The sequence below is a fragment of the Mercenaria mercenaria genome, chromosome 5, assembly GCF_021730395.1.
Source record: "Mercenaria mercenaria strain notata chromosome 5, MADL_Memer_1, whole genome shotgun sequence".
NCBI lineage: Eukaryota > Metazoa > Mollusca > Bivalvia > Venerida > Veneridae > Mercenaria > Mercenaria mercenaria.
The window spans coordinates 20,503,114-20,515,988 of NC_069365.1; the positions used below are offsets into that span (position 1 = coordinate 20,503,114).

The 12,875-nt window shown below is 33.7% G+C and overlaps 1 protein-coding gene across 2 annotated transcripts in view; it reads right to left on the reverse strand.

The window, feature by feature from the left end:
• Positions 1-360: 360 nt before the first annotated feature.
• Positions 361-12,875, reverse strand: part of LOC123556589 (uncharacterized) — a 171,680-nt gene continuing 159,165 nt past the window's right edge. For both annotated transcript variants that reach the window (XM_045347419.2, XM_045347420.2), the window contains 12 exons: positions 11,786-11,846; positions 8,436-9,567; positions 6,781-7,054; positions 6,069-6,487; positions 5,680-5,805; positions 5,259-5,389; positions 4,620-4,817; positions 4,246-4,383; positions 3,817-3,980; positions 3,202-3,327; positions 984-1,160; positions 361-532 (listed from right to left, as the gene is read on the reverse strand). In XM_045347419.2, the coding sequence (XP_045203354.2) occupies positions 418-532; positions 984-1,160; positions 3,202-3,327; positions 3,817-3,980; positions 4,246-4,383; positions 4,620-4,817; positions 5,259-5,389; positions 5,680-5,805; positions 6,069-6,487; positions 6,781-7,054; positions 8,436-9,567; positions 11,786-11,846 (3,061 nt within the window). In that variant the 3' untranslated portion in view covers positions 361-417. The remainder of the gene's footprint in view (positions 533-983; positions 1,161-3,201; positions 3,328-3,816; positions 3,981-4,245; positions 4,384-4,619; positions 4,818-5,258; positions 5,390-5,679; positions 5,806-6,068; positions 6,488-6,780; positions 7,055-8,435; positions 9,568-11,785; positions 11,847-12,875) is intronic.

Genomic DNA, 12,875 nt, shown 5'->3' on the forward strand with positions numbered 1-12,875 from the left:
ACACGTACATAAAATATAAATATGTACTAATTAGAGAACATATATGTACCAATTAGAGAACATATATCTAAGACTGGAATAGCACTAGATTGAGTATCCTTAGGACAAGTTACTGTACAACAAATAGTCTGTATACTACAATAGAACAATATCATGTTTAACTGGATTTCTTTGATAAATTTCTAAATAGAAATTTACGTAATATCCTCTCTGTATAAATGCCTCCAAATATTGCTTGTTTGGTCCCATACGTCTCTGGTTGACTCCAGCATTTTCATTGGTCATTATCAGTCACATAATGTAATTAGTCACATGACCTATTTGTAGTTCTGTCATTGGCTGTAAGATCCAAGATGATCAGATACTTGACTTGTAAAGTTCCATTTCATTGGTCCCACTATGTTATAGGTCACATGATCAGACTTTAGTTTCTGGGCCCTCGGAATTACAATGGAAAGATGCTCGAATGCGATCCATAAAATTGGCACAAATGTGTCCATACACTTTCTTGTACCATTCTGGACTGTGCCCCCTGGAATACACAACAAAATGTTATTGTAATAGCGGATTTGAAATGATCAAATATAACGATTAATTCTAATGCTGTAAAATACACAATGTTCATGGGGAATGACTTTTCATGGGTTTTGTACTTAAGCAAATCCATGAAATCTAATCCTAACAAGCATGTAATACAATGCAATCCAGTTCATTTTATATTCATAACAAGTCTCACAAAACATCAATTTCAGACATAACTACTAAAGTTTAAAGGATATGTGATAAAAGATTTCATATTTTCCAAAGTTATGTATAAAAGTTATATAAGAAATAAGCTTAATTTTTTCCCTCTTCATGACTGAGAATATCAATAGTACTAATATGTATAAATACAACATTAAGACAGAAAAGTTTATCTTCAGTTCTCCCTGTCCTTTTTATACCAGTGATAATGTGCACATGCGTAAATAAAGACCATCTACCTTAAGTCAACCCTGCTGATGTGTGTAAGTCTTGACTTGCCAGTGCCACATGGCTCTATGAGATAACGTGAAGCTAATTCTACCCCTCTAATACCACCAAGAAGGTCTGATTCTTTATGGTCTATTGATGTGGAAATTAACACACACGCTCCTTTAGGTAAGTCTGTTCTCCAAGATCTGTTCATTACAAAATGTTCAATATTAAAGAGTGCAATGTTGGCATGTGCACAATCTGTGTAAACTATGAAAATAAAATAAAATCATCTTCCAGTTTTTCTTCACGCTTAGCAGAAATGATTTTAATCTATGTAAAGGATAATTGTAGTTTTCTAATAGAAATGGAATGAAAGGACACTTTTCTTTAACTTCAACAAGAGCCATGTCAGACATGGCTAATCCCCCCACCGGGCATATCATAATTGAAGGATGTGGTCCGCATCAGGGGTTTTAAGATGTGGAAGAAAGAATAAGTCAGTAGTGAGGTGGTTTACTGCTAAATTTTACTAATTTTCATGAAGAGTATAACTATGATGTTTTTCTATATGGCTACTGTAAAAAGAAGGAATGGAAAGCTAACAGGGAACAAGAGTGCCAGAATGTCACAATATATGCCCGTCAAAGCAAATTTCTTTACTCTAGCAGCTGTATTTGCAAATGGAATGTTAATTTTGTGGTTGTTTAGTAATCATTGTAAGTCTTTTGTTTTTTAAAGTCCACAAAAAAACTCCTTACTAGGTAGAGATACCTTATATATAATAAATTTAATAAAATACACCTAAAACTGGAGAGTAACATTTATGCTGTACCACAGAAAAGTGGTCTTGTTTTTTCCCTAGGGTCAATTATAAAAATGTTACAATATAAGTTATTTATAGTAACAACTAAGGGAAGTTAATCTTTAAAAAAAAAAAAAAAAAAAAAAAAAAAAAAAAAAAAATTACAAGTCCACACAAAAATCTTTATCAGGAAGAGACTGGTCAAAATACACCTCAAAATTGGATTTAGCATGTTTGTTGTATTACAGAAAAGTGGTCTTGATTTTTCCCTACGACTAGTAATGAAAAAGTTACAATAAAAGCTATTTAAAGTAACAACAAAGGGAAGTAATTCTAAAGAAGGGAACTGCGCATGACACTTCGTCTCATGATGGTGTATAATTGTGCCAAGTTACATCAAAATCCCTCCATGCATGAAGAAGAAATGCTTCGGACAAAGTCATTCTTGTATCTGACCTTTGGCCTCTAAGTGTGACCTTGACCTTAGGCCTAGTGACCTGGATCTTGCGCATGACACTCCGTCTCGTGGTGGTAAACATTTGTGCCAAGTTATATCAAAATCCCTCAATGCATGAAGAAGAAATGCTCCGGACAAGGTTTTTATTCTTGTATCCTTTGACCTCTAAGTGTGACCTTGACCTTAGACCTAGTTCTTGCGTATGACACTCCGCATCGTGGTGGTAAACATTTGTGCCAAGATATATCAAAATCCCTCCATGCATGAAGAAGATATGCTCGGACAAATTTCTTTAAGAAAATATGATAAAGGGGAATAACTCAAAAAATAGGCAAGGTAGAGTTATTGTTCTTGCACACTGCACTTCCTCCCAATGTGTTCTATCAGTGTATGAAGTTTGAAGAAAATCCCTCCAGTACTTTTGGGGTTATGCTCCGGACAAAATGTTTTAAGAAAATATGAAAGGGGGGAATAACTCAAAAAATAGGCAAGGTAGAGTTATTGTTCTTGCACACTGCACTTCCTACCAATGTGTTCTATCAGTGTATGAAGTTTGAAGAAAATCCCTCCAGTACTTTTGGAGTTATGCTCCGGACAAATTTTTTTAAGAAAATAAGATAAAGGGGAATAACTCAAAAAATAGGCAAGGTAGAGTTATTGTTCTTGCACACTGCACTTCCTCCCAATGTGTTCTATCAGTGTATGAAGTTTGAAGAAAATCCCTCAAGTACTTTTGGAGTTATGCTCCGGACAAATATCGTTGCGGACGCACGGACGGACGGACGCACGGACAGACGGACGCACGGACGGAGAGCATTTCTAATATCCCCTTCACCTTTGGTGGGGGGATAAATAACTGTTGAAAAATCCTCAAGGCTCAAAAAGTTGCACCACATTGAATGTTAAAATGACAACAATTATGCGCTATTCTACAATTTATGTTCCATTTTACGAATAAGAGCAAGAGATACAAAGCGATGTATACCTGAGAACACAGTAATCTCTGGTCGGGTGCGGTGCCATACTGTTGCGTACATACTGGAAAACTTCTGTTTGCTGATCTAGTTTCTCTACGGTGTTCCACTGCAGTAAATCTTCATCCCATTTTTGTCTGAAAATGATAAAACACAATATTGATCTGTTATACAACATGTGGCTGAAAAAACACATAAATTTGGTATATATCCCTCAAGGCCATCTCACTTCAATCGTTCCTTGAACTTTGAAAATATCAACTGATCTGGCAATGAACTCTGTATCAAATATCAATACAAACTGACATATTGTTTAGTTTACATCAAGAGCAAAAAAGCTATACTACTTAATTTATTCAACATGGCAAATCCTTGGATATTCACAGTTCTTATGAAACAAGTAGTAAAGCTTAATATCAAAATCCAATGAGAAATATTCAGCACTGAAGTTTTCAAAACAACTAGTTTTTGTGTCTGTATTTTATCTGAATGTATTACAAATAGTAGTGACTTACTTTATGATTTATACTAATATGCAAACAGTCATAGTCTTTAAACATAAAACTGTTGAAAAGCATTTCATTTATATAACAATCTCTATATTGGGTATTAATAAATTGTTTTACCTTTCATTTAACACCCTGTTGAGAACCTCACTGGGTGGGGCTTCAACATCTACCGCACACTTATACAGCCTCAGAGGGTGTCCATCACCAACTTTCTTGTAAGAAACATCCACATCAGTTGGGGCAGACACCGATACCCAGCCTCGGAACTTCTCTCGCGACTCCTGTAAAGGTAAATTTTTATCTTTAAAGTTATGTTTATGCATCCTACAATAAAGTACTTGTAATCTCTCTGACACAGTCAAGTGATAGAAAAGCATGGTGTACTAAAATGAAAATGGTCAAATGTTACCACATAAACTATTAAGGGTGTCATTTTTTTTCTGCTTCAGCATCTGAAATTACAGCACTGGTAGCTATGACAGTGTGATTTTTAAAATTCACTTAAATAAAAGTCCAGTAAGACTTCAAACAAAGAAGTATGAGTACCTTAAGGAGCCCCTGTATGCATGACTCAATATGGGCGTTGTATCCCTGGCTGCCATCCTCGGACTGTTTATTTAATTCCTCAAGGGTGACTGGATCCTCGTGTAAAACACGGCACTTGCTCAGAGTAACTGCAGGTACCTGCAAAGAAAATAATGAAATTAAGACAACACTTTAAATCAATCAAGTCAGCAACATCAATCTATTTTCACATCTCAATTTTATGTCAGAAACCAATTTTATATTACGGGTTAGCTTTAAGCTAGTGCAGTTAACAAATCAAAATATGTAGAGACCATTGTAAGTTTCTGATGGACAACTGGCATTCAAATGCACATAAATATCTAATCATCTAAACACTAGATGGATGTACTTACTGTGAACAACTTCTTGCACTCATTTATCATGACTGTAAGACACTCGTGAGCAGCTTTCTGCTCCATAAGTTCACGTGCATCTGGGATCCCAGGGTTTTTACGGTTCCTTCTTGGACTTGGGGTCTGATTGATACTTCTAGCGCCTCCCATGTTGAAAAGTGAAGGAGCAAAACAAACAGCTAAGTTACTAGCTGTCATCTACAATTGAAAAACGCACAATGTCACATTTCCTTTCTGTGTCGCAAAAACAAAGGATGACCTTTGCTCTACCGCAATGAAAATGACAAAACATTAACATCATTATGGTAATTAACAACTTAGTTAATAGAGACATCAAACAGTTCAATTTATCTAACTAGGTTCATTTTTTATGTTATTTAAAGCATGACTGAAGATTTCAAGGCTGTCAACCTCTGTTATTTTCTCTTACATAAAAAGTAAAATTTGTTATGTGCAGTTGTTTATATAAAGTTGCACTATAAAAGAATGCACATGACCATCAGATTTACTGAAGGTGAGGGGAAAGAAAAAGATTTAGAAATTTAAGCAAGTCTACCAAAACCACTGAAATTATAAACTTTCATACAAATCCAACTACTTAAATCCCTCTACCCTTACATATAATCAAACCAAGTGTACCTGATGTTTGCTGGCTTGTTTAGCTATATCACTGAGAAAGAGCAGCAAGGATTGGAGCACGTCCCTGTTTTCATCTGCCATCAATACAACAGCAGCCTGCAGGGCCTCAAGTCGTAACTCTGTTGGAACGTCTGGAAAAAATAGCATGTACATTGTTCAACTTCAACTTAGTTATAGAAAATCAAAGCAGAGCTGAAAATGTTTTACCACAAGTGACTTAACCGTTCAAAAACAGTTCAGGTACAAAAATGGCCTAACTTGCATGAAATGGAACATTTATAAAGTTTTGCAATATTCTAATTCTTTGCTAAACAAATTTTGTTGCCATGGAAATACTAAATAATAAAATCTAAGTACCTGACGAATTATCTCTTATTTCTCTGCTAAGAAAAAATTCACAGGTTATAAATTGTGTACTTACATATAAATATTGAAATGAAGATATCAGAAAGTTTGTTTGTAAGGAGACACTCTGGAAGCTCTCGAAAATACTGCTTCACCAGGTCTGCGACATCATACGCTTGCAGGTCCTCAAAGTCTACTGCTTCTGTAATACAGAGAAAGAGAAATATAAATTATAAAATTACAGTCTGTGTAACAAATATTTCAGGAATCAAGTATTTAAATTTAATCAATCAATAAGACGTGTGTATCTGTATATCAATGATCAATTACAAAGTAGTGATTTTAGGGCCAAGTAATTTTAACGCTTCATAAAACTGCATAACGATAATTCTTATGTGCTTTATGCAGTTCCTTTTTTTTTTTTGCTGTTTACAGTTTCATCTAAGGTAGTTAAAACTGAAATACCTGGATCAGCCTCAATGTCATTCCGCAATTTCTGGATTCTTGATCTAACTCCAGACTTCCGAAATATTCCAAGGGCATCTCCTGCAGTGCGTCGTAAGAATCTCATTGCGTGTAAAATACACTGTGGTAAAGCCTGACCACTCCTTTGAATCATCACAGAAAATGGAACACCAAAAACATTCTTGTCCTTGTAATCTGGCACTTTGTTACGTTTCATGAATCTCGGAACAGTCAATGACCACCCTGAACGATTGGGCGCATATTTTTCTATTAATGCAGTCAATTTAAGAAGTGAAAGTTTTCGTAGCACCAGGATCTGACCAGCAGAAAGATTACATAACTGTAAGTTGCGACTCTCCGATGTTGGACGATGTGACTTCTGAAAACTATGCCATCTGATTCTGTATTTTCTTCTTTCACTGTAAAACAACACATATCATACCAGTAAGTTAAAATGAATGTTCTAGTATCATACAGAATAGAATAGGAAAAATGTAAGAAAAGAATATGATTTCAATCAACTATTCTGCTACAGCAATTATCAAATTTTATAGCAATTTACGTTCAATTAGTCTAGATAGATTTTATTTTTATAAAATAAAGTTTCATTCTTGAAAATTTTTGGAAACTATACATTAAGGTATAAAACATAATTATTATATTTCAAATGGTAATATTGCATACATGTAAAACTTTTAGGTAAAGAGCAAACCTGTTGGTTCTTGTCAAAGATGAGCCAACACCAGAGTCACGACGTTCTCGTACAACAATATGTTCTGCAGAATCGTCATGTGACATATCTTCCAACTGTGTCTCGTGATCACTGATATCAGGTGATGATAATGTGCCACTGATTAATTCGTTTTCATCATGTTGTGTGGTTTCACTAGGGCTGTCTAGATTGGCTTCGATTTCTGGACTTTGGGAATCAATGCTAACACTGGAGTCGTCCAAGAAACTGTCCGATACTGGAGGCTCTAATAACTCTGTATAGATAAAATGACAGTAAAAATATCATCATATTTCTTTATCATTTTGACATGAAAACAAGCAAATCATTCTAAGGATATTGTATCAGGTATGAAAGACAAGCAGCTGTTTCAAGTGTGAATGCCCATGCGAAGTGTAAACAACTTCTGTGACACTTTTTCAAAGAATAGTTTTTCCAAGAAAACTACCGTTTCTTTCAAAACAAAACAATAAACTAAGTGTAATTAGGTTATATGTTGACATTTTAAACAAAACAATGTAAAAAAGGTACAAGTCACTTTAAGATATTTTCTATTTAAACGTAACTGCACAGTACTTGTGTGGAAACTAAATCCGCCATTACTTTATAGGTACAAAATGATTGCAGTAATGTTGTATTTCATTAAATATATAATGAAAAAAATATTGTAGACACAAAATCCTAACAGCTGCTCTAATATAAATCTATTTGCTGTACTAGAAAAACAGGATTTTTTAATCCAGTTACTCCCCTTTGACAACATGCTGACATTTATAGCTTACTTAAGTTCCTTCCCTTAGACAACATGCTGACATTTGCATCTACTTTGGACACAATTTTCTAGTTTGGACACAAAATGCACGGCAGTGCCATATATTCTACACATTATTCTGCATGGACATATGTGTTCTTCAAAGCTACCTTTTACTAAAAACAACATCTAATTGTATAAGCTGGGGGAAGAGACAAAGTAATATATTACACTCTGATAGCAAGTTGAATTGGTTAGACACAAGATTGTTATAAACAAGCACAAGATTTTGCCAAAACTACATTTTGCATGCTTTAAGCACATTGCTCACTGAATCAAATCTTGGAGAATTTTTTCGAAAGCTTTCCTGGCAAAGAAAGAAGAAAAGCAACTGAAAAAAGGTTTCTTAAAATTGCAATCTAAATAAACTGCAAGGTTATGTCACACATTACACGCTTTTGTTTTTAACATTTTTTTTATGTTTTCACTAAACTGTATTTCAGTTCATATAACAAGTGTTCCTAAATTTCTTTCAGAAACTGTCAACTAGAGGCGGAGGGTAAATGAACATAACTTGTCACCTCAGAGGAGAGAGTGAAAAACTGCACTGACATAAAGCTTTGGTGCCAAGGTGACGATATGCCTTGCCAAGGATTTCATTACACAGACAAAGATATTTATTACATTACTATGGCTTGAAAATCATTGTTTTACTTAAAACTGGGTAAAAAAATCATTTTACATAAACATTTCTTTTCATATTTCTATAGCAGTTTTATATAGCAGCCTCATAGTTTTCATAACTTTTTAAATTTTGAAATAAGAATACCCCATTGACATATAGGTATAATAAATGATACGTAAACTGTTGAAATAAAATACTGACCTGCATTTTCTCCATTTATTGCTTTGTTAAGTCCATTTATATTTTGGAAAAGTTCCGAAAGAATAATATCCAACTCTTGCTGTGCAGTCGCTAAATCCTCTTCAATAGGAACGTTATCGTAAATGCTAACTCTATTCATTTGTTTCCTCGGGTCATGTGACCCTCGTCGTGTTTGCTTTGTGTTTTCATGTGTACTATTGTCATCCGCATAACTAAAACTTCTAGTTCTAACGTTACTATCACTAGTGAAGAGTGAGTCATCTAAAAGAGTCGGAAACTTTCCCGGACGATATTCGACTGGAATGAAAAGTGTATCTTCTGACGAGTTTGTCCCATCACTGCAGTTACTGTGACGACTGCGAACTGACAAGTCTAAACCTAAAGCACCATTTGTCGAAATATGCGACAAGTCTGAACTTTTTTCTGTATTGTTGTTTCCAGTATCAGAATTTAAAGCACTAGAATTTGTTGTGTTTAAAGCACTAGATTCGTCAGATTTTCTATGAGGAGTTCCTACGGTAAGAGCCTCATTTCTAGGGGAGGTAATAAGTTCTGGTGACGTTATAGCTACATTTCCTTTAGAATCACCATTCACCAACAGTTCTGATGTTTCTGGAATATTCGAATTTGCATCAACAGGCAAGTTGATATCCCTACAATTTAAATGCTTAATTTTCGCCTGCATATCAGCATTGTCCGTAACTACAGGTCCACTTATTTCTGTGATAGTTTTATTCTTTCTTGTCCTTTTTCCTTTTAAACTTTCCATTCTTTTTAGGAAGCTTTTAGCTCCCTTTATTCTGTCACTTGCTGCTCTTCTTATTACCCTTGGACTTACTCCAGTTGTAGTATTACCATTTGCATCATATGCAGGTGTTGACGTTTTGAACACCATATCTTCACTAGTATGAAGCATTTTACTGTCTAAAACAGGACTGTCCCCAGTTTCACTACTACTATTTTGGTCTGCTAACAAACTGTCGTGACTTGATGCAGACTTTAACACTGGTTGACCATTTCGGTTTTCTATGACTGGACAATCTAAGTCCTTCCGAGACCAGCGTCGACTACTTCGCTGATATTTCCACTTGTCACTCAGTGCACAAAGATCTTCTTCATCAGATTCTTCAGACTGAAATATCAAACAAACAATTTTTCATAAACTATAATCAATGTATTTAACTTAATATTACTATCCAATTCTCCCTAAACAACAAATAACGTGGGTGCTATTGAATATAAACAAATGAACAAAAAAAGTTAAGAGATATGTTCTATTATCTATTATAGACCTATTGATATTTGTTGTTTTGAAACACTGCCCAATTTGAGATGATAAATATAGCTAAAATTATTCCTATGAGAAAACAAACACTGCAGTTAGCCAATGCATTTGATGCAAATATATACGATACAGGAGAAAATTAATATATTCAACTATTTTTACATTCTAGATACTAGTCTAGTAACTTTCATTGTCTTCATCTGACGCCTGTACCCTACCCTATCTCCTAACCTACAACTATCTGAAATCAAAATTAATTTTGCCAATTTCTTCAAAATTAAAACCAAATTGTATTAGCCCTACCCATTTCTGTATCCCCTTGAAAAGATATCCTATGTCAGCATACCAAATCCATATCAATGACTTAACAAAACCAACTTGCCAAAGTCAAATTACTATACAAACCTTATGTAACAAACTTATTATGGTCCGGCATATTAACAGCTTGCCCAACAGATCAAACAAAACCATGATAAATAAAAGATTAAAACCTACTTGATATTTTCCAATCAATTTCATTTCTTATCTAATCAAACAAAGAGTGTAAGAAATATTAATAAATTTTAATCCTATTTTCCAGTCTTGTAAATTTAAATTATCACCTCTAGTTCCTAATCCATTTTTCTTTTAATTTGTTATCAAATACAGTTTCTTAATCCTACTAAGCCTTAACTCCTCCGTCTTTTCCATGACCCCTTGACGAAATAAGAACTAAAGCCAATCTTTAACTACTGAATAGATTAAGCTTCTGGTATCTTGTAAATACAACATATGACAGAGAATTTATCTGTTGTAATCAATTTTAAAATAAATCAAATTATAAAAGATATATCAACAAAATTAATCTACGACAGCTGCCCTTTTTAATGTATGGTATTGGATGATTAACAAGGCCAAAGAAATATTCATTAACAGATAAAATTAAACTGAAAATTGTAAATACTTCTCCGACGTTTCTTTGTTTTTCTGACTGATATTTAGAACTGAAGTTTTTAATATTGCTATTTTCTCAACCTAACCACTTTTCATGCAGTATGCCCAATGAAACAGATAAATTGTTATTTTCTTTTTTAACATATTTAATTAGCATATATCCTTTGAACATCAAGTACATAAACAGCAAAAACGCAGTTATTTTAAAGTAAAAACTTTATTAGTATATATTATACAACCCCCTCCCCACCCCCCAAACTTTTAGGAATAATTTCAGCAATTTTGCTGAAATGAAAAACAAATCTAAAGAAAGCTGAAGATTAAGATTCTACCTGTCATCATGACAACTGTACAAATTGCTGAAATAATCTATGACAATATAGCATTCCTATGTGCCAAGTTTGATCCAGATATGATCAACAGGAACAAACACTTGGCAATACCAGTCATGCTACAAATGCCATAATCTTGTTTCCAAAGACATTGCCAGAATAACTAGTGTCAAGGTTACTCAATGGCAACAAACACTGAACATGACACCTTGGAATAAACTTGCTATTTTATAGTAATATATGTCAAAAACTTTTATTGGTGATTTGTGCGTCTTGATTTTATGTATACTTTTATACACTGGCTGGATCTAGTTTGTGTATGTGATGTATTTTACATTCTTAAAAAAAAAATCAACAGGACATTTCCGGTTGATAAAAATTCTTTGGAATAAAGATAATAAAGATAAAAAGGATCTGTTTAGATAAGAACTGGTTTGTTTCTATCTGTTTAGACACAGCAACATTATGATGGGTTGTGATTTTTTATCTTGTCTTGAAAAATTTATAATTTATGATGCTAAAACAGTGTCAAGTCAAAGTGTCAGCAGCATGCAAAGAAGTTATGAAAAAACATGTGCTTACAGATAACTTATGGCCGGCCAACAGGTCTTGTAGATTTGCCAATTATTCCAGATTAGGGACAATATAAGTGTGTGTAATGGTTTTCAATAATCTGTAAAATCCTTATACTGGAATATATTACAATGTCATTGTTATGTCGAAGTTAATTGATACACACCTTTTAAAAGAATAAGTAAATTTTACAAAATAAACGCAGAAACTGTAGAATTAAGACTTACCTCTTTTTTGGTAGGTGTACCTATTTTCATTATTGCACATTTGTTCAAGGTGTTGAGTCGCCTGAAAAGAGAAAAAAGAACATAATGTAGCCATTGATTATGATTTTTCTCATATAAAGCACTAGAGGTTGTTACAAAATTCAGTTGCACGCAGCCTTTCTATTCATAATTTCATAACATGACATAAAAATGTCAAGTATACAGCGCTGAAACTTTAGCTACTGTTTTTTTAGTATTTGACATTTGCATGCTTCTTTCATATTGCTTTTACAAGGTCTTTTATTAGAATTAATTAATATAATATATACACTGTTGCTTAAAGGTGTGCGTGGGTTAAATCTTCCTAATAAAACTGCCAACTCACTTAATGACATTAAAGGTTCCACAGACATAGATATAGAGAGCCATCAGCACAATGCCAATTCCTCCATTCCCAATATGATAAAAAGTCTTTTATCGGAATAGATTATAATTATATAACAGTCCTATCTATAGCAGATTATAATAGCGAGCAACCCACAAGACCACTGCCCACCATTTTTCACCTTATTCGTGTATGGTAGTATGCATTTGTATTGCTTATTTCCATTCATCATTGCCCTCTATTTTTTTCCTCAAAATGTCAAAGTGTGGTTATTAATCAAGATAAAATACAGTACGTATTTCCATTTTTCTGTATAATCGATAGTTCCGGAGTTGGACAGTCTTAATTAAGACCATCTATCATCATAAGAAACTATAATTTTTTAAAGAAAAAAAAAACAAAAAAACTTTTCCATAACAATCTCTATAGCTTAGAATTTAGAAATAAACACGACAACAAAAAATCTTTATCAAAATATAAAATCATTTCCATTGTTCCCTTACCATGCTGAAAAATCGTCATCAAACAACAACATTTTATATTTTTCTGTTAATCCATCAGTGTATCTGATAACTATTCCATTTTCCTGTTCATCCCCCAAGCTTTTTCAGTCAACAAAAAAAACTGTATATAGCTAATAATTGCCAACAACTGAACAACTGTCCACTTCAGCGTTACAGATTTCCAGCTGATGCCAGTACAAATCTCTAGCTAATGACCAACAAC